The sequence below is a fragment of the Thermobia domestica genome, chromosome 10, assembly GCF_964235325.1.
Source record: "Thermobia domestica chromosome 10, izTheDome1.hap1.1, whole genome shotgun sequence".
Lineage (NCBI taxonomy): Eukaryota > Metazoa > Arthropoda > Insecta > Zygentoma > Lepismatidae > Thermobia > Thermobia domestica.
Window position 1 is genome coordinate 1,120,408 of NC_137463.1, and position 23,474 is coordinate 1,143,881.

The 23,474-nt window shown below is 35.5% G+C and overlaps 1 protein-coding gene across 3 annotated transcripts in view; it reads left to right on the top strand.

Annotated features, from left to right (window-relative positions):
- The window catches only part of LOC145662228 (uncharacterized), a 159,459-nt gene extending 136,732 nt beyond the window's left edge, over window positions 1-22,727 (top strand). Inside the window, exons 1-3 of one of the 3 annotated variants that reach the window (XM_081727571.1) lie at window positions 475-583; window positions 8,844-9,394; window positions 18,783-22,727. In XM_081727571.1, coding sequence (XP_081583697.1) covers window positions 8,907-9,394; window positions 18,783-21,126 — 2,832 coding nt within the window. In that variant the 5' untranslated portion in view covers window positions 475-583; window positions 8,844-8,906 and the 3' untranslated portion in view covers window positions 21,127-22,727. Of the gene's footprint in view, window positions 1-474; window positions 645-8,843; window positions 9,395-18,782 lie in introns of those variants that run through there. The other 2 variants (XM_081727570.1, XM_081727572.1) reach the window with 2 other exon arrangements.
- Window positions 22,728-23,474: the final 747 nt, after the last annotated feature.

The following is a 23,474-nucleotide window of genomic DNA, read 5'->3' on the forward strand; positions in this document are numbered from 1 at the left end:
ACAGTTAAAAATATGTACCAGTATATAAAATGGTAAAAATTTGTATTTAGAAACAGTCATTGTGAGCAGTACAAATTTTACAATTTTATATGTTTTTAATTCTGATTCCAGTGGTTGAAAATTTCTGCACCACACCTAAATCCAGCACAAACTGACACAGGATTAATTAATCTAAAGATGTAAACTAAGTTGCCTCTAATAAATGGAAATTTCACTCTCACGAAACTGTTTACACCTTCATTATATTATTATTATTATTATTATTATTATTATTATTATTATTATTATTATTATTATTATTATTATTATTAACCAAACAAATCAAATTATTGTTCCATTACAAACATATATTCGTATTATCTTACCTATGTTACATTCCCGTGTCTATTTTCAAGACATCAGATTGCCCCCCAGCTGAAAAATACTTCCGATGCCACTGGCTACAAACAGTTCAAATCCGCTACCTTTGGAGCATGACCTCGCTACTTTTTAATATCCAGACCTGGCCACAGTGTGTGTTTATTGTTTTTATGTTGTAAGTGCTGTGCTGTATGTGGTGGCGGATGAACTATTTTGCAGAGAGGTACTCTCGTTTTACTGTACGGAACGGATCCGTAGGTTGTAAAATGTACAGAAAAATTTGCGTAAGTCTTTAATTTGCCCATATTATATCGAGAACAGAACCCAAACAACCCCTGCGGTGCTTCTAACCCGTTCCTACCAGTACTACTGTTACCTAGTGATGGGCAGGGAAGATTTCCGGGTGTTTTCCCTGGTATATAAAACACGGGAAGGAATTTATTTTCATTTATTATGATTTACGTTTTAAATAATTTGGAGGTTAAAAGAATAAAATTCGTTGACCGTACTTTATATTAACTAATTAACAATATGATTTTTTAATTCCCATTTCTATTTGTACTAGAAAGTAGCAAAATACTAATTTATAAATAATGAAAACGGACCAGTTTGTAAAGTTATCTAGAAATTCTGTAGACAGAATTGTGTATCTACACATCGAATGACCGTTAGTAATACATTTTGTCCTCGTCTCTGACTCGAATTTCGCTCTCTGAGGAACAGTCAGATATTGAATAAGGGAATCTTTGTAGCTGTAAATACATTTAAATTTAAAATGTAATATTATCAAAATGAGGGTTGCATCTCAGGATGTTTCGTTAGTACTGGCGTTTCCGGATCTGTGTTAATTACGATTTGTTTTCTTCTTTACGTGTGTATACATGTGCCAAGCGTTGTTGAAAATTTTTGTAACACCGTAAATATCGTAAATAATCTTAAATTAGAGATTTAATAGTACACAGTAACAAAGCACAGTGTACTTTAATTAACATTCTGTATATAGGCCATTATTTACACTGGCAACCTTACGAATTTTTCGACAGACTAAGTATCTTGTGGTAGTTACATAACTTAAATTCTTTATAACATAAGTAATTAATCTGTTTATTATATCAGTAGTAGGGTCAAGTTTAGAAAATTCACTAACATGTAAATTTAAACTGCTTAGCGGTGTAAGGGCCATATGCATAGTCGACCACGTAGGGGTCCCCTAGACGAACCGTACCTGTGGGCTTCCTCAACCATACCCTTGACTGTGCAATGCATAAAGCTTCCAAAGTGATCCCTCAGGTACGGTTAACACTGAGGGCTGATTGGTCTAGTCACACCTCGAGCGAGGCTAAAATTTTGTCAAAAAAAGTTGAAGGTAAAACTCCGGAGCTCAATTCTACTATGATAAAGAGTTAACATCGAAACAGTAACTGCATGGATACAACGTATGTGATATCAAAAAATGAAATAAATGTTCTGAACTTTGTTCTTGCAAAGGCGGAAAAATAACGGTGTAGATTATGAATGCAGTTCTTTTTTTAATTTTCAGATAAAGTCTGTTAATTTGCAAATAGTTATAAAGTGATATATAAAAGCGGAAAAATATCGGTGTAGATTAGCAATACATTTCTTTTTTTAATTTTTAGGTAAAGTCTGTTAACTCGCAAAAAGAAATAAGAAGGATATGTAGCTAGAAAATGTGTGAGGGTGTAGCTTTATAATAGAGATCCCACTAGAAATAATTTACTATACACTATTTTTTTTTTTTTTTTTTTTTTTTTTTTTTTTTTTGACAAAATCAGCCCATAGTGTTTTTGAGAATGTATTTTCTAAACAATTTGCTAGTAAAAGTTAACCTTAGGAGAGCATAAATGTTATGTCTATAAATACAGTATTTTTTTTTGGGGGGGGACTTCCATGCAAATAACGTAAAACTTCTTATCTACTTATTCCCAGAGTGTTATCATCCAATTGCGTACAATTGTATAAGACATCTTACATGCATATAGTGGAAGCCACACGTCTCAAAACCACGCACCAAACTTTGCAAGCTGCTTATTACAAGCGATTTTTGCATCTATTACGGTTTATGCCAAGGTGAAGCTGGAGGGCTATAGTCGAGGTACGTCCGTAGGGAACGGGCGAGTTTGCGATGGTGGTTATACGTGTAAGCGAATTAGGGGTTCACTCGAGCAGGCACTTCCACGAAATAGAAAATTTATAGGTAAAATACGATGTGAATCCCTACATTTTTCGTGAAGGAATGAGAGTAAATAAAATTAATTACTATCAATGGCAGCATATTGAAATGAATTTTAAGTGATAATGAAAGTATTGTATGTGTAAGTGTGCTCTTCCATTATCTTTGTATATACGTATACCCCCCATCGCTGACTCGCCTGCTCTGTATGAACGCACCCGCTCACTATCACTTGGGGCCCCCTGATGCGCTCCTACCATAACTCAGTTAGGTAGCATTCGTGATTTTAGCCACATAGCACAAATTGATTCGTATCTTATGCACTGTAGTTTTTATGCCATATGCCCACACTGTATTTATACTGATCCCCCTGAAGTCAATCTGCAAGTAGAAATGCAGCTTTTCATATAGTGCATGCTTTGCTAAAAGAAATACAAAGCTCTAACATAACCTGAAAATGTAAGAAATACGTCAAAATTTGGTAGAACTGTTTGCTCGAATAATGATCAAATTAGTTTAAAAAAATATGCATCAATCTGTAGTAGATGGTCACAGGTACATGTGAACCGATGCATACTTGAGCAATTACAGCAACAAACTGGAGGTCGATGATTCCCACTTGTCTTTCCTTATATACATACCACCATCGCTAATGTGCCTGCTTCCGCGGACAAAATCACGCGTTATCCCTCAAATTGTTCCCAGCTTGAAATCGGAATAAATGCAAACTTAGCTTTTGTTGGGCATGGTTTTTCGCACTTGTTTGTTTAGAACATATACGTTTGCAAGCATATTATAAATGTGTACGCAGCTGGTGGTCAGGTAAGAAACCAAGAATGCAGAAGACGATAGATCATAAGTGGAAAAAAGGGATGGTAGCGCTCCTCAACTTTACCTATGCTAACTGAGAAATAAGGCAAATAAAAACAGGGAGAAGGATGTAAAAGATATTAGAATAACATTTCCACGATGAAATATGTATAACTGTTGAATCAATTTTTCCCATCAGTGATGATTCCAGTTTTTTTTTTTTTTTTTTTTTTTTCTTTCTTGGTGGTGCTGGCGATTTCAATATACTGCGGAATACTGAGAATTCACATTGAGCACGATAGGTTATGTGGTCCTGAGGGAATGTCATGGTTCTCGGGGAGAAATTCCCCCCGCCCGATCCTTGAAGTCCCCACTGGTACCCTAAAATCAATTCTTAAGCTAATCTAAAATCTACTACAGTACCAATATTGTAACAACAAGTATCTCTCGCTTATTTTATTTCAGGTAGAAGTTGTTAGTCCACCCTTTGATCTTGTATTCAATATTTGTACGAGCGAAAGCAAAAAATCCTGCAATCTTCTTTCAGGAATTGGTATATATTTTTAAAATTGGTTGCCATCAAAATATGTCATATATTATTTTATTATTGCTTAATCAGCTCAACGAATTCGGTAAACTCATTAACATACTCAAATATTTTGTCAGCACGGAGAATATGCATTTTATACAACAACAGAAACAGCTACGGGCTAGCAAAGGGTGCGTTGAAGCACCCCTAGCCATTTCCTTGACTTACGGGGAGGTTGCGGGCTTGTTTGACCCTGCGGGAGAACTCTGCAACGCAAATTATCACGTGTCCCGTACGTAGCCCCTAAGTAACCCGCAGAATAACTATGCATACGGCCCTAAAAGTTTGTGGACTTTCTATACGAAATGTCTCTAATATATTTACTCACATAAGACATATTTGTAAATGCACATTTATGCGTACTCTCTAAATATAACTAAATAACATAATACCGTTCAGAATATACGTTTTAAAAAACTTCTGGAGATAACAGTCACAAATATACTCTGATAAAAAACTAATTTTATTTAGAAATCATAATATACCAATAGAATGCATTTTTTTTTGTTTGCACATACATTCCCGGAATATTCTCATTTTTTGAAATCTTCCTGGAATGATTCCCAGGAAATATTCTCGAAAAATATATTCCCGGAATTTGCGCATTACTACTATACCCCTACTCTTACTACTACTACTACTATTTATACTCTTTATCCGTTTAGTAAAACTGCATGCCTAATAACGTAACTTAATTTTGTCTAACCAAATGTAACTCAATGCAGTACAATTCGGTCAATTTTTACGATTTTGAAGTTAGTCCGGCGATACAGCAGTAATGTCTAATTGTGCATCTGTGACCTGTATGATGTATCTCTGAGGCCTTATTTTTTTAACCGTCATTGTGTTTGTAGAAGAAAATATACCAACGTGAGTGTATACAATTTTGAATTCACAATGTGGCAACGTGAATTTATACATGTTTATAAATCAACTTAGGGGTTAACTTTGCAATGCCTGTACCAACTTGCATACTCACTGAGAAAAAAAAAACTGAAAATGAGTCTAAACTACCCTAAGGTTAAGCTAACCCGTTCTTATCTCTATCTTACAATACTATAACTGAAGCGGTCCTACTTGTCGATGCGTAGGTGGGTCGAGTATATTAAAGTTTACTCCGAGTTAGTATTTCACGAAAAAATTTCGTACTTCTTATGGTTCTCATTATCCTCCAGAATTTTTCGCTCTCATCACAAAATTCTACTTAGCATGGATGGAATTCACGGGATCCACCAGAAATAATTTGGTGGAATTTTACTATACGAATCGAAAGATTCTAAGATGTACGGAAACATTTGGCCAAGTGTTAAATTTGCTCATTTTATGTCTAGAACAAAAACCAGCAAACCCCTGCGGGGCTTTTAACCCGTTCCTGCTACTACTCCAACTGCTACAACTACTTATCCTATGGATCTGTATAGTAAAACTGCACGAATAATTGTTTAAAACATAAATTCTTTCATGATTTGTGTGTAAATACTCGGTACAATTGAAAATATCTACATTAAAGAAGAAACCAGTTTGTGCTAAGGTGCTACCAAACAACACGAATGCCTTGTGATTCAAACACTGTGAATCTCGTGCTCTGGTGTGAGTCATTAAATCAGCCTAGTAATTGCATATGTTGGGAAAGATTCCTCATGGGGTCCCCTCATTCCTACAATCAACCACTCGCAAATAATTTTCATAAATCCAAAGCGAATAATATGCTGCTGGTAGTTCTGCCATACAGTATGCAAAATTAGATCAAATCTATTGATACGTGTGAAATGCCCCTGCAGGAAAAAGATTACTGGCTGGCACGTTCATTAAATTCTTTTTCCAAATTTATGAGAATGATATTGTTAGGTATATTTTCTCGCGATTTTTGTGCTAGGATGTGATAAAATCGGTATCAGACAAGAACACCAAGAGAATAGTAAGGACGATTTTGCTCTTCATCCAGTAACTAAATTCCGATCTATGAAATCAAGGGTATAATTTAAGATTGCTAACTTCGTACAATTTCGAAGGAAAACAAAATAAATCTTGATTGGAAACATGTCTTTATGTGAGCACAGTCTCAGTATGTTCGGCCACTCCGTACGCGTACGTCTTTAATACCAAGTGTTAATATGTCATTGGAAAATTAATTGTAGTAGTGATGAGTTGAGAAGTTTTCTGCCTAAGATTAAAAGAAATACTGCGAAAGCACGTGTAACCCTACTTCAGTCCGATCGGAAAAACCTCCTTAGGGATTTTTGTAGCTCCGGGAGAAAACATTCACTGTCGTAGAAAAAGGAACTTGAGATGAAGATTATCAGGCAACTATGATGTAATGTACTAACAGTCATGTCTGAGTCAAACCAATATTTGTAAAAGGAGGAAATAATATACGATTGTTTGCCTGTAAGGTTGAGAAAATCGTGCCGATTTAGTTTAGGCCCACTACTCGAAATAATTGGCGAAAAAATATAATTGTTTCACTAATTTCCTTCTTATTGAGCCCTGAAGGATTTGCGGTTGTCAGCATGAAAATATGTCGCTTGGCCTAGATAAAGTTCTATGGGACCACCAGAAGTAATTGTTGAAAAATTATAATTCTTTTACGATTTGTGCATATGTACAGCTTCTGGATGTATAATGTAACAACTACAGCGTAAAAAATCACCTAGCTGTGCTACGCAGCCATTACAAAGTACAAATGCTCTCTACCCGAGTCGTAGCAAGGCGAGTGCGGGGCTGTGTGAAAAGGGAGCCTCGATAAAATGTAATAATGTATAAGAAAATTATAATGATATGGAACAAAGAACCTATAGGCCTATGGTATTTCGTATGTAAGTAGAAGAAAGTAATAGGTTTTCCTTTGACAAAGGGGAAAAATTTAAAAAAATCGTATATTGGTGAGTATTTCAAATCCTTCATTTACCGTTATGTGTGATTTCACGTTTAACAGAGACAAACATCTTAAGTTTGTGTTCTTTAAATAAATAAGTTAACTAGATCTTTTTCATAAAGTTTATGATATAAAATTATTGCAAAAAGCCTTTGTATTTTAATAAACCTTCTCTAAAATAAATGCACGTGAATTGTGCTTCCATCTTTCAGTTCTTTTAAACTATATGTTATGGACATTTATATGTTTGTGGTCAATCCTTTCGACAATGAGATCTCGGAAACTACAGGCTCTCACTGATCGATTGGAAATTTTGCGTAGATTGTCCAGTTCTAATTAAATATAAAAAAAAACCATGGTCATTATTTCTTTATAACATTTTCAGGATACACTGGAAACGTTGAAATTAAAAAGCTAAAGCATCATACCCTACGCGTTATACATTCCAACACCACACTGTTGTATATATGGGTTGCGTATGTCTCAAGCGTTCGTTTCATGGCCAAGTAATAATGAAAAAGGAAGGATAACCATTTCTCCAGTCTAAGATGAATATTTTTGAATTGTTTTGCCCAAAGAACACCATATATAGCTGTCATTATAATTAATTGTGTATGTAATGTGTTTGCTTATTACATACTGCATGCAAGAAGAAAGAAAACGCTGGTCATGCATAATTGGAAACTCCAACCGGAAGTAGGCTCAAATCGTGCAAACGGTGTGAGATATTGGGAAAAAAATCCATAAAATCTCCCCTTTATGATACGCCTTGCCAATTTTTTCCAAGACTTCTTTCAGTTGTGTCTGTAAAGGGACGTGCACAGATGTTGTGAAGAATAAGAAGGAGATTTATGCTCATATGCGAATGATGCGCTGTGTAGAGAGCGCAGGTTCAACTAGTATTAGTAATTAATTATATAAAGTACAGTCAACGAATTTTAATCTTTCAATCTCCAAATAATTTAAAACCTAGAATAAATGATAATATATCAAACTAATTAGTTATATTATTCTTATAATTTCGAAAATAAAGTAAAGAAAGGAAAATAAATTCCCTCCCAGGTCCCAGCAATTTACTAGGTATATGCCAGGAGAAAAACCTGGAATATCCTCATTTTTTATTTTCCGTCCACTGGGAATAATCCCACTGGCTACCGCTACTAGTACCACTTTGCCCTAACCGAAGCTAAACATATTCCGCCTTATGCATAGTCGTTTACACTTATTATTAGCGTCATACTAAAGGTTTGACTACTGCAGGAAACGTATGTTAGTCGAGCTCTTTAGTATTGCACTAATCACTTGTCAGAACGACTCTGCATAAGGCCCATTCAGTCTAACCAAACATCTTAAGGTCATTCCGTGCTGTTCTTCAACAAATTGTATGCATAGTTTCTCAACGTAAGGCATAGTTATGCGAAGTGACATAATAACTACTATTTAGATTATCTCGATTTTTCAAATACGCTAAAATTTGAATAGCATTGCTGTCATGTTTTATTTTAAAAATGTAAGCTAGTAATATAGTAGAAATATTTTAGTTTTGGCTTTTCTGTGCTCATACAACAGCTATCTACGTTGAGTATTGATAAATATATGTCAAGAAAAGAGAAAAAAGCAAGTAACGTATCTCCATAAAATATAGCAATGTATTAGAAAAGTGTAATGATATGAAAGAAAGAAGATATAGGCCTATGATATCTCGTATGTAAGTAGAAGAAAATAATAGGTTTTTCTTTGATATGGAGTAAAATTTAAAAAATCGTATATTGGTGAGTATTTCCATATTTCTGTTTAGTTCTGTATTTTCGGCTTTTAAGTCTGTCATTATTTTGGTATAAGTAGTAGTAAAATTGTGGATATTTTAAAGTACTCCTTTCAGTACTTTTTACATCCCTAGTATGATTTTAAACAATGTAACCCACTAATTCAATTTCACCTGAAACGGCAGTTACCGTTGTCTTCTTCCGGCCCGCTCATAAATTTTGTTAAAGCGAATAATATTTTTCTGGTTTCAGATCTATTGGTTTTTCTCGAACAATAACTGCTGAAGGTTTCAAATCCGACGTGAACAGTTTTGTATGATCGAAATGGCATCACATTATTTCAGCTTTTCCTATAATAACATTGAAATAAAAACAGAAAACGATCGTATTAAAGTTGAAATGAAAACAGAAAATGAGTCATTTGAAGAATGTGATTATAAGCTATGTGCTAGTAATACTAATGACCATAAAGACCCTCTTGCAGTACATGTGGAATATAAGAAACGAGAAAGTGCAACGGAAGGAGAGAATATCGATTTACAAAGGAATAAAGAAGAAACAATATTAGATCGGAAACTAACTTCCAAAGCTATATGTTTGGTGAAGCGTTTACCAACGGCTGATGCATTTGTAAATGCCGAACATTTTCGCAGTAACATCAGGCCAGCTTCTTCCGATCTTACAAACATCACAGAAGGGTCAAGCAGTCACATGTTTGCCACTATCGGAGACAAGAACGATGATGAAGAGGATGTTCAAGAAAATGATAATCGAGAAGTTGGTAGCAATGTACAGGCCCCGAGGTACGTTTTAATGCATTTATTTCATCTGGAATATGTTTTGTATAAATATTTCTTTTCAAGATTTGCAATACTTCGTTAAGTATTCCTTTTTCCTTTATCTTAAACTGTATTATTGGAATCGCAAATATTTGAACACAAATAATGCAACTTAATGCGCAGCGTTGTGAAAGGTAAGTTCGGCACTGAGATAATTATGCAAAGGTAATTGTATATTGCTATAAGCCTCCTTGCACCAGGGTTAAATATCATGATTAAATACTTACACATTTCTGAGTAGTGTCAATATTCGGTAATACGTTTCCTATTACAGGGAAGAGTACCTCGCCGAATTATTTATGTTTCCCCTCTCACTCAAAAAGTGTTCATGATATAAAAATGATACTTTGATATTCATTAATATATCGGTTTTGAAACTGTAACATTATTTTATATACAAAACACCTTAATAATTAAAAATACCAAATGTGGATCACACGAAGGAATTATCAAGTTTTTTTATATAAGATCTTTATACGAACTATCGAGGTTTTTATATAACGTTCCTGAATCCTTTTACTTATTGTGATATTTTAATATTGATGTATCATAAACGAACTCTTATTAGACCAACCATAAATTCAACTTTTCCTCTTTTACAAGTAGCTGATTTTATTATATGACTCATTAACTTAACTGGTAAAAGTTCGTTCCTCACACTGTTATATCTTGAGATGGAGGTCTCATAATATGCACTTGTACCGTCCGCAAAGCTAATAGATAAAAGGTTTTCTCTTGCTACTTTTGTATGACATTTGCAGGCAAAATAATATCAGTTTCACCCTTAAAGAATTCTACATCTGTTTTCGAGGCGGTCAAAAGTGCTTTGCACATGTGTGTCTTTATTGTATGGACAAACAAATGTGATAATTTTAGCAAAACACCTTTAACCATCTTTTGCGTATACTCGCCTGTTTATAAATGTAAACCATTCACGAACATAAAAGCAGCTGAAGTATAGTGATTTCTTTAATATGGATCAGATTCTGGAACAATTATTTTCTGGTTGAATTCTGTTAAACATATATGGAAAAATGCGATGATTCCGGATCCACAGAACCATCTTTCCGTTTGATTGCAGTCGATTTAACCGTAATGAAACAATATACCGACATATACGGTGAACTGAAGCAAGCTCTCCCAATGACTTAAACGCTCATTGGGCCTAACGAAGACTTGATTGGATTAGATTTGAGTTAGCGTCCGGGTGAGCAGAGGCTATATGAGGCGTTGATTTACAGCCTAACTTTGTATCCGAACCACATAACCTCCCGTCGGGAATCCAATCTGAGTGTTCCAAGCCAATGCACCGTACGCTAAGGCAAACGAAAATGAACGTGTTCTGTATATAACTCTTCCTCATGTGAACCAAACGTATAATAAAGTGATTTGATTCAGAGGTTTGAAACAAATGGCTTGTGTTTACGTCTTTCGTTGTTTTACGATCAGCCTTCTGGTATAGTTTTCGTCTATGCTAAGCAGTGCTTGTGTGCATTATTATAGTTGTAATTATGTGTATCTTTTCGATATGTCAATTCATTCAGTGCTAACACTTCTTTCACACTATCTGGTTTTGTCCCGTATTAATTTTAATCACATTTTCATATATTTTTCCCAACATTAGGCAAACATACAAGCATCACACTACCCACAAAGGTCAGTCTATCTGAAGTGATCTAGAAAAAATAAATTGGTTACTCGAGAATTTCTGAAAATTATGGATCTTACGCGTTCGTTTGCTTCAGTTTTAAGACTTTAAAACTGTGGTCATAATATGTTTATCTGAAGCGGTTTGCAAGTGGAGGCCATGTTTGTTTTGTGGCACGAGCCTAGTTTCAAGATTGTAAGGGTTAACTAAAACGTTCATTACGTCAAACGTGCTTGATCGAGAAGGATAAAACCAAAAGCATTTGATTGGTAATGAATTGAAGAAAAAACTAGGCTTATAGGTATATACCTATGTCTTCAGAGCTCGTTGATATGCTGTATATTTGTGGATTGTTTCAATATTTTTTGCGTATTTTCCTATTCATAGCACTTAAGTTGATGGAATTTGAACAATACTAATAACCTACTACGATTTGAGAGAGAGTACCTTACCCGAAGCGTTTAACACAACTGAGATTGCAATAAAGAAAACTATTTTGAAAAAATGTATTGTTGTTAAAAAACACAAAACAGCTGCATGTCAGCAAGATATCCATTTCATTATGTTTGATATTAACAAACTACTTTGATGAAAGCAGTAGAATACGTTACACAGAATGGTCGTCGTAATCCTTTGACTCTGAAATGAAGTGCCTTCTGAGATATGAACATATTTGTGGTAGCTTCTAATACATACAACTCTGGTAGGGAGTTCAAACGTTTTTGTAAGGTTTCTGAGATTTTAGTTATTTCATGTGATTTCACCAGAAAATATTTTACGTTTTGTGATTTCTCATTACAAAATGAAAACATGTTATCTAAGTGAGTATTTAATTATATATTGGCCTTTGCAATTTTGCTGTTGCAACTTCTTATTTTGTAGTTCCACCCACACCGTCACAGGCGTTTTTCCCATGGAATGATCCGAAAAAGTGCAACTCAGCGTCAAGATAGAAGTCCTGTTTGTGACAGCATAGATTAGCAAAGTTCTTTTGTTTTTTATATTGACTTGAAGCTCCATCAGTAAAGTAAATAAGTTTTCTTATGTTCCGATGTATTTCTTTAATATACGCTTTGAAAACCTCTTGAAAGCAATAAAATGTTGTCGTACCGTGCTTTAAGTGGTGACTTGAAAAACAAACACTTTTGTGTTCTAATTTATCATTCTCTTTGAAATAGAAAACGAAAGTTTGAATGTTGAATTGGCTTGAATATTGATCCATTGGAAACTCTGTGTCTCATTCTGAACGATAAATGAATAATGTTCTGCAAAATCTGCTAACACCAAACATTCTTCTGCTTTAACCCATTTCCCGCTAATGTAGATTTTCGCAACACTTCGTTTCTCTTTCCTTGTTTGATTCAAAATAAAAAGGAACTTTAATATTGTTCACAAACTGAAAGGTATGATTGTTATTTTTTGATTGTTAGTTTATATAAATTCATTCTTTATAACACAGTTTTAGTTTTCTCTAAATGCATAATTTTGAAGCCTGACACGAGAATGACTTTATTTGTTGATCTGGCAACACCCCATCGCACGTCTCAACCTGCTGCGGTGTCAGAGTATCACAAAGGAGATACTAGAGGGCAACGTGTGCACAAAGTTTACTTCACACTATTTCTTGGATGTTTACGTCCATTGATTGTTTAGTGTTGCACTTCCGCAATGTCAACGGAAAGGAAGAACTAAGTGCACAAAAGCGACTATCACTGACATTTTTATATGGATATTGGTTTGCCAATGGTTATTTTCCTTATTGTGCTGATTCAATTACACATTGACAATGGCTCAATGTCATACTTTTCTAACACTCGAGGAAGCTGTTCATTATCTCTTAGACTCAGATTATAATGAAGAAGATTTTGTAATATTGCCTTCTTAACCTGCAGAAATAAGCGATGAAGAAGAAGGGGACGATTGTGATATGAACGATGATAATCTCCCCCTGACGTGTCAGGTGAGCATGTGATTCACGCAGTTGCAGACGACATAGATGAGTCTCGACTTTCTACGTCAAATGAATACCCCAAACCTCGTTCATGTTGTGGCAACAAGAGGAAGAGAACAGTTCATGCAGACCAATTTTCAAGTGGTTGAAAAAGGATGCTCATTATTCGACTCATCCTGTAAATCGAGAGCAGCAGTGTGTCTCAACGGTCCATGTCCAAAGAAGTATTCTATTAATTCACTGCTTATTGTTCCCATTTCTTATGTTTAAGTTTGGGATAATGGTTCTTGTTCTTTGTCCCTTTATTCAATCCCTCCATTCATCTTCCCATTTTCGTTTAATCAGTTAATATGGTCTTCGGTGCTGTTAACTCCCCCGTGCTTTCCAATATCTTAAGGTGTATGGGTTCTTCATTAGCCAAAAGTTGTATTGTTTCTGCAAAGATAGCTTTTATGATGACATGGGTTTTAATTAGCATTAATCGCTGCACTCTTATTAATTTTTGCCTTAGGTTTTTCTTTGGAAACAGTCTATGACTCCAGATTCCGTCACAATATTGTGCAATAGCCATTAGAATAGCTTTGTTATACAATTTTAAAAAAAAAATCTGTCAATTTTAAAATCTTTTATAGCGAATGTTTAGAGTTTGTTGACTATTTTTTTATCTTATCTGTTGTTTCAGTTATGTTTTTCGTAGTTTAGCGGTTTGTCTAGCCATACACCTAGATATTTGAATTCGTTCACAATTCCTATTTTAATGTTCCTAATTTTGACTGGGTTTTTTCTGTACAGTTTGGCCAAATACTGTAATATTCGTTTTATTAACCGATAGAGTTAATTTATTTTATACACAGCATCTTTCTAGATTTTCTAATATTATATTTCCTTTTTGCTTTATTTGTTTTCTTATAGATGCTGTCATCACAATTTTAAAATCGTCCGCATATCCCACTAGGCTTAATGTTTCTTATAGATTGTTTAGTTTTCTTAAGCATGGTTGGAAAGTAATGTCCCACATTGTAGGTCCACATATTGAACCCTGTGCGCATCCTTTGGTGCTTATTGTTGTTATATCTTTCCTGGAGATTTTAAACTAATCGTTCTGTCAGTACAGTAATCCAGCATAATTTTCTAGAGCTTTGCTAACTTTAAGTTTTTTGAGTTCTTCGAAAAGTGCGAGCAACCATAAATTGTCAAAAGCACCACTGATGTCGGAATAGATAACAAGTAGATAGTTTTCCAGTTTACTCTCTTAAATGAGATCAATTAGTCTTCTTACAGCTGTTTCGGTTTTTTTCTCTTCTAGAACCATACTGCAATTTTTCTTTAAAATTCTGTTTTTGTTTATTGTTTCCACAATGGTTCGTTCTGAAACTTTACTTAATACATTTAATAAGCTGATAGTGCGATAGGATTTTTTATCGCAGTTTTTCTTGAAATCTGACTTTTTAATTTGATCGAATTTGCTTGTTTCCACCTTTCTGGAATTCGTCCGTTTCCAAACAAGTTGAAAAGTTTTCCTAGGTATGGTGCCCATTTGTCAGCATCATTCTTAAAACTTTCCGATTTTATTCCATCTGGTCCTGAAGGTTCTTTGCTTTTAACTCGTTTTATGTGATTTATTATTTCTTGTTTTCCAATTACTTCTGTTCTCTCTTCTAAAGATGGTAATTGCTATTCTCCTCTAATGAAGCTTTGTGAACCATTATCTTCTCCTCGTATATCATGTGGTAATAGAGATTTTATTAGATTGTCTATTGTTTCTTCCCCATTATTTGTATATGTACCATTTGTTCTTTTTAGAGTTGAGAGGGTGGTAGGTGTTTTACTTATAATTGTAGGGTAGGAATGTAGATTTAAATTAGTTCCAATGTGTTTCCCAGCTGTTTTTCTTTGATTCTATCCTTTTATTTTAGTATTTTTAAACTCTATATTTATTTAATCTGTTTTGTCTTAAATTACTTTCTGTTGTATGTTGATAGAGTTCCCTAATTTTAAGCGTTTTTCTTTTCACGTCTTCTTTTTCACTGATCCGGAAGGTTTCTGTTTTACTCTGTAATCGTTTGGTTGTCTTTTTTCTTTTTGTGGAGTTTCTAATTGCTAATTTTGTTCTATTTTCTCTGCTAATTCATCTAAGTTGCTCTCTTCTTGTATCTGCGGTAGATTTCTCGGAGATGTATGGGTTTAAGACGCAACATCCACTTGAAAACCTAGTTTTCTTCAATTCCTTCTGTGCTGGCAAAACTGTGGTCACTAAACTGTATTAGATAACGTGATATAAATAAGATAATAATTTTATATTATACTACAAAACTATAATTTGATATATAATTGAAAACTACACAAATAGTCCGCTTTCAGCCCTTAAAGCGTAGATCATTTGCCCACTGGTTTATACTAAAGATTTTATGTAGCAAATTTAACCATCCTGACAAAATTCACTCGTCATATACCCTAGTTTTACATAAGTTCGATTACTGATAGGATCCTCATTGCTGTCCGAGGCAGTAGTAACTTCAGTATAAAATTTAATTTCAAACGATTTGCTCGTTTCCTGACATAATGAAAGAAGCTGGATTTGAAATTTTCGTACTAAGAAGTAATACACAGATCTTTTTCCCTTTCTTGGGAATACAGTATTTTCCAAAACACTAGTGCACGACGCAGTTAATTTTGAATGATAAGCATGTGTACTAAGTTATCTCTCTCTAAAAAGAGTGACTCGTGAGATGATAATTTTTGACGAACATTTCAAATTCTGTTCCTCTTATCATACCCATTTCAATGAAAGGAAGATGATAAAAACTGAGGTGAAGGTAGACAACCAAGATATTACAAAACTAATTTCAAAGAATTCAACTGCCTTCCCTTTATAATGTAAATTATAACACGTTTCTTTCATTTTTTAAATATACAGAACTAACTAACTCTATGGCCTATGGAACCCGGAGGTTCAATGCCGCGTTCACAAAAGCTCTCCACTGACTTCTATCCTTAGCTAACTGCACCCAGTTTCTACTTTCTATTCCAATCTCTGCGAGATCCATCTTAATATTGTCCTCCCATCTGCGCCTAGGTCTTCCTAATGGTCGTTTTCCGATTGGACTTCCAGTCAAGACTGAAAGCGTTTCTACTTTTTTTCTATTCTAGCTACATGGCCTGCCCACCGAAGCCCCTAGACTTGACGACCCTAACAATGTTTAAATATACAGAGTGGACCCTTTATCTTGACAAGTTCTTTAAACTTTAAAGTAATAAACAATAAACACTGAACTTTTTCTCAATGTAAATAATACCCAAGAGACGTTGTTTGACATACCCAGCGATAGTAGTGTTGAAAACCAAGTAAAGAATTTTGTTAACGTTCAATGTCGTCATGAGTATATTACAAATTTAAATTCTATGTGCTAACCGGAATGTAGAATAGCAGAGTTTCTTTCCTGTGTGCAAGATGAGGACGTTACAGCTTAAAATCCTATGAAATTCGAAATGCTTGTAACACTAACAACACAAAGAAGACGAACGGGGCACTACATTTCCTCATTATCCAGCGCCGAATTTTATATTCATAATCACATTTCTTATAAATAGGTGAAAAATTACGAGGAATTGAAAACTCGACGTTTCTCAAAAGGTTTTATTTCGAAAAAGCACCTACAATTGTATCACAATGGCCCTGAAGATCGTAATGTGAATTAAAATTTTAATATCACAACAGTCAGAAATAGTAAAATCAAATATATGAAAACAATCCGAGGATACCAAATATACCAGCAGTTTATGTTACACTACTTCAAATGACGTATTTTGTGCAAAATTTTAAAAGATGTTATAGCCTTCCTTTGTTCCCTTGTGATTATAGTAATTGCAACAAGTTCTCGCATTGACTAAAGTTTCTGTCACTTAAATTAATAATGTTATTTATAAATATATTAATTGACTTCCTACGTCCATTTTCACCTTTAAAATCATGTTCATTCCATACTGTAACATATGCACCTTGGTGCGTACTTGAGTTAATCTGATTTCTTTTTTTTTAAAATGTAAACACAATGCATTCTCGTCTGTGGAGAATATAACTCCTACGGAAAGCACTCGATTGTTGTAAATTCCATATTTCTACGACATATCATGTAATAGTTCCATAGTACGAGATTTCAGTTCATCACGAAATATACTGTACGAGTGCTTGGGAATAGTGATGGGCAGTGGGAATATTCCCGGTGGAAAGGAAAATAAAAAAGGGAATATTGCAGGGTATTTTCCCTGGCATATGAATTCGCGGAAAGGAATTTATTTTCATTTCTTTACTTTATCTTCCAAATTATAAAAACCATGTTTCTAATTACTTTATTTTCATTTATTATTATTTACTTCTAGGTTTTAAATAATTTGGAGATTTAAAAAGAAACACTTTCGACAGTACTTTAAATAACTAATAATATGATATTTTAAGTACCATTTCTATTTGCACTAAAGAGTAGCAAAGTACTAATTTGAAAATGATGAAAAGGAACCAGTTTGTATAGTAATGTAGAAATTATGTAGAAACAGAGATGAAGTACAATTAATACACCCCGAAACTTCGTTAGTAATAGACGTCGGTGTCTTCTCTCTGACTCGAATTTTCTTGTATGTGAAATAACGCATAAAATTTCAAGAAATAGGTAGGAAGAAAGGTCGTGTGTTTCAATGTTTCGTGCTAAATTATAAAACTATGTCAGTATCTTGCAAATATTGTGAACATAAAAATATATGCGCAACTTGTAAATTATTCATTGTAGCTTTGGAAAATTCAAGATTACTAATAAGACGCCAACTGACCCAAGCAGTATATATATTTTAAGATTATATATTTGTGTATATATTTTAAGATTATACACAAATATATAATCTTAAAATATATATATTGCTTTGGTCAATTGGAGTTTTATTAGTAATGTATGCGCAACTGTGTCTTCTGACAGTTACCCAACCTAATTTGTTTATAACATAAAAATTTAATATGTTTATAATAACAATAGTAGAATCAAGTTTAGAAAATCCACTTACATATTAATTTAAACTGTTTAGCGGTGTAAAAGTATGTGGAAGTACTATACCACTTTTTCCACATATTTTAAATGAAATGAAATCTTTGAGTTTTACGTCCCACGGTTATGCCGGTTAGGCTAAACGAGACGGTGATGGTGAGAGATGAGTGAAATGGTGGAATGAAGAAAGTGGGAGGAAACGGGAGAACCCCGAGAAAACCCACGAGCACGGTGTTTGTCCACCACAAAGTTCACTTGGCGGAGGCCGGGATCGAACCCGGGACCCCAAGCATCAGAGGTGAACGCTCTACCACTGAGCCACCGCGCCCCCCTTCCACATATTTAATTGCATAGAACATATTTTAAGTAAATACACATTTATGCGTATTCTCTAAATATAATAAAAACAGATAATGCCGTTCAGAATATACATTTTGAAAAATACTCTGGACATAACAGTAATAATTAACTGTCATAAAAAACGAACTTACCTCTGAAATCATAATATAGTAATAGAATTCAATTTTCTTTGTAATTGTACATAAATTTCCGGAATATTACCTATCACTACTTAGGAACCCCTCATATTTTAGATGCAAAAGAAGTATAATTTAAAATAAATATCTTCCTATTAGTGCTGTACTTTATATTCCAACGCTTGCATTTTTGTGGAGTTTCTTATTATATATTTCCATTTCGTGTTTATTCATTTTTTTCCAGATTCCATAAACATACTCCTTCCAGAAGAGCACATACGTTCATTACACCAATGGAAGATATTTCTCATTTTGGTAAGAAATCTCGTACTAACAAGGAAGTTTACAAGGGAATCTCTCGATCACATTTGCCGACACAAGTGTTAGTTCATACAGCAGAAAATTCTTGTACATGCCAAGAGTGCAAAAAGGAATGTATTAATCGTTCAAATTCGGCTGCGCACATGGTAATACATACTGGTGAGAGAACTCACACGTGTGAAGAGTGTGGAAGCGGATTTTCTCATCGTGCAAAGTTGGGAAGACACATGTTAATACATACGGGTGAAAAACGCCATAGATGCCAAGAGTGCGGAAAGGGGTTTACTCATAGTTCAAGTTTGGCAAGACACATGTTAAAACATACGGGTGAAAAACCCCACAGATGCCAAGAATGCGGAAAGGGATTTACTGGATGCGGATATTTGGCAACTCACATGTTAATAAATACGGGTGAAAAACCCTACAGATGCCAAGAATGCGGAAAAAGATTTACTGAACGCAGAAATTTGTCAACACACATGTTAATACATACGGGAGAAAAACCCCACAGATGCCAAGAATGCGGAAATGGATTTACTCAACGCGGAAATTTGGCAAGACACATGTTAATACATACGGGTGAAAAATCCCACAGGTGCCAAGAATGCGGAAAAGGATTTACACAACGCGGAAATTTGGCGACACACATGTTAATACATACGGCTGAAAAACCCCATAGGTGCCAAGAATGCGGAAAGGGATATACTCAACGCGGAAATTTGGCCAAACACATGTTAATACATACGGGTGAAAAACCCTACAGATGCCAAGAATGCGGAAAGGGATATACTGAACGCGAAACTTTGGCAAGACACATGTTAATACATACGGGTGAAAAACCCCACAGGTGCCAAGAATGCGGAAAGGGATATACTCAACGCGGAGATTTGGCAACACACATGTTAATACATACGGGTGAAAAACCCCACAGATGCCAAGAGTGCGGAAAAAGATTTACTGAACGCAGAAATTTGTCAACACACATGTTAATACATACGGGTGAAAAACCCCACAGATGCCAAGAGTGCGGAAAGGGATTTACTCATAGTTCAAGTTTGGCAAGACACATGTTAATACATACGGGTGAAAAACCGCACAGGTGCCAAGAATGCGGAAAGGGATTTACTCGACACGGATATTTGGGAACACACAAGTTAATACATACGGGTGAAAAACCCTACAGATGCCAAGAATGCGGAAAGGGATTTACTCGACACGGATATTTGGCAACACACATGTTAATACATACGGGTGAAAAACCCCACAGGTGCCAAGAATGCGGAAAGGGATTTACTGAACGCGGAACTTTGGCAACACACATGTTAATACATACGGGAGAAAAATCCCACCTGTGCCAAGAATGCGGAAAGGGATTTACTGGACGCGGAAATTTTGCAACACACATGTTAATACATGCGGGTGAAAAACCCCACAGATGCAAAGAGTGCGGAAAAGGATTTACTGAACGCAGAAATTTGGCAACACACATGTTTATTCATACGGGTGAAAAACCCCACAGATGCCAAGAGTGCGGAAATGGATTTACTCAACGCGGAAATTTGGCAAGACACATGTTAATACATACGGGTGAAAAACCCCACAGATGCCAAGAGTGCGGAAAGGGATTTACTCATAGTTCAAGTTTGGCAAGACACATGTTAATACATACGGGTGAAGAACCGCACAGGTGCCAAGTATGCGGAAAGGGATTTACTGGACGCGGATATTTGGCAACACACATGTTAAAACATACGGGTGAAAAACCCCACAGATGCCAAGAATGCGGAAAAGGATTTAGTCAACGCGGAAATTTGGCAACACACATGTTAATACATACGGGTGAAAAACCCTACAGATGCCAAGAGTGCGGAAAGGGATATACTGGACGCGGAAATTTGGCAAGACACATGTTAATACATACGGGTGAAAAACCCCACAGGTGCCAAGAATGCGGAAAGGGATATACTCAACGCGGAACTTTGGCAACACACATGTTAAAACATACGGGTGAAAAACCCCACAGATGCCAAGAATGCGGAAAAGGATTTACTCAACGCGGAAATTTGGCAACACACATGTTAATACATACGGGTGAAAAACCCCACAGGTGCCAAGAATGCGGAAAGAGATTTACTGAACGCGGAAATTTGGCAAAACACATGCTAACGCACACGGGTGAAAAATCCTACACGTGCCAAGTATGTGGAAAGGGATTTTCTCAACGTATTGGTTTGGCAAGACACATTTTAATACATACACGTGCCTAACCCACAAGTGCCAAGAATGCGGAAAGGAATTTACTCAATCTGGAACTTTGGCAACTCACATACTAGTACATACAGGTACAAATGCCAACAGTGTGGAAAGACGTTTACTGACAGCTCAGCTTTGGCAAGACACATGTTAATACATATAGGTGTAAAACCCCACAAGTGGCAAGAATGCGGAAAGGAATTTACTCAATCTGGAACTTTGGCAACTCACATACTAGTACATACAGGTACAAATGCCAACAGTGTGGAAAGAGGTTTACTGGCAGGTCAAATTTGGCAAAACACATGTTAATACATACAGGTGTAAAATCCCACGTGTGCCAAAAATGCGGAAAGGGATTTACACAATCTGGAAATTTGGCAAAACACATGTTAATACATACAGGTGTAAAACCCCACTGGTGCCAAAAATGCGGAAAAGGATTTACATAATCTGGGACATTGGCAACACACATGTTAGTACATGGGAATTATAAATCTCACATCTGTCATGAATGCGGGAAGGGATTTACTCGACGTAAAAATTTGCCAGCGCATATGTTAACACATACGACTGAAAAGTCTCACACGTGCAACTAATGCGGAAAGGCATTTACTCAACGTGGAAACTTGGCAACACACATGTTAATACATAAAAGTCAAAAACTCTACAGATGCCAAGAGTGTGGAAAGGGATGTACTCAATCTGGAAGTTTGGCACACATCTTCATAGATACGAATGAAAAATATCACACGTACCAAGAATGTGGAAGGGGATTTTCTCAAGGGAGAAATTTGGCAAGACACACATTAATACAGATGCAACATCCCACACCTGCCAACAGTGTGGAAAGAGGTTTACTCAGAGATGAAGTTTGACAAGACATGTTAATACATACGGTAGTAAAACCCCACAGGTACCAAGAATGCGGAAAGGGGTTTACTCTACGTGGAGATATGGCAACACAAATGTTAATACATGCGCGTGTAAACACCGACAGGTGCCAAGATTGTGAAAAGGGATTTACACAACCTCAAAATTTGGCAGCATACATCTGAATACATAGGAATGAAGAATGTCACGCGTCCTAAGAATCCGGAAAGGGACGCGTGAATTTGGCAAAACGTGAAAACACGTTGACTGCCGTAAAGCCCGCATATGGGCTTCACATAGTTCTTCACAGGAGCCATGAAAACCACATGCGGGCTTCACATTTCTTCTTCTTCAAGTCGTGATTTCCCGCGTGGGCTTTAGTCTTAGTTTGTTAAAGAAATTTATATGGCCATGCGGCCCTGAAGTAAAATATCTGTGAATGGCCTGCGGCGCAGATTAAAAGTATTGTTTCTGCACGTATGCAAATTTATGCTAATTCATTGAGGATAAAACATTTGATGGCTCCGGTGTCCGGATAAAACATTGAATATCAGCCTTGGCAGTCATGCATGCATGTGGAAAGCCCTACAAGTGCCAAGATTGTGGTGAGGTTTACTTATAGTTCAAATTTAACAGCACATACGGGTAAAAAAGCCCACAGGTGCCAAGAATGTGAACGGAATTTACTCAATCTGGAAGTTTGGCAGGACATGTTAACACTAGAAGGGCCAAGCTATCATTTTGACGGCATCACGTACAACAATTTTTTGTATCTCATATATTTCTTTGAGCTACGCAACCATACTTCAAGAATTATTATTTTAAGAAGAGGTTTGATATAGCATATAAACATTGTGTGTCTATTTAAAATAAATACGTATTTTTGTTGTATACCCCTAGAAGGACCAAACCGTCAATTTGACTGCCTCATTTAAAAATCTATATTTTGTTGTTGATGTGGACTGTTTTATAGGTTGTACGCTATATGGTAATAATAAATGTAATATTTCTGTTAGAAATAATAAATTTTGAAATATTTTGGAATATTTTTCAAACGAGTTTGCTATTTGGTGTATAGGCTATTTTATTTCTGATTTTCGTTGCTGTAAAGGTAAAATATTTTTTCTTTGATTGATTTCTTCTTGAATTATGTTCGTATCTTGTTGGTAACACTGTTCTCTGTAGAAAGAAAGGTTTTCTTGAACGTACAAATGAATAATTACAAAAGCAACATGAGACCTGATAAAATGTTACGTGCTTTCTAAGATTTGATGAAAATGAATTTCGCTTGGAAGAACAACAGGGAGATTGCTTCGATGAAGCCAGCAGTAGTAGCTAGAATGCATTGTCTAAAGCTACTTCTTCGGATAAGAGGAAGGAAACAGATACAGAAGTTTCCAGAAGTAATCAATCAAATGTCTTTATAGCAGGTCATGGGACACGTTGGAGTAAAATGAACAGACAGAACAATGCTGGGTGTACTATCTCA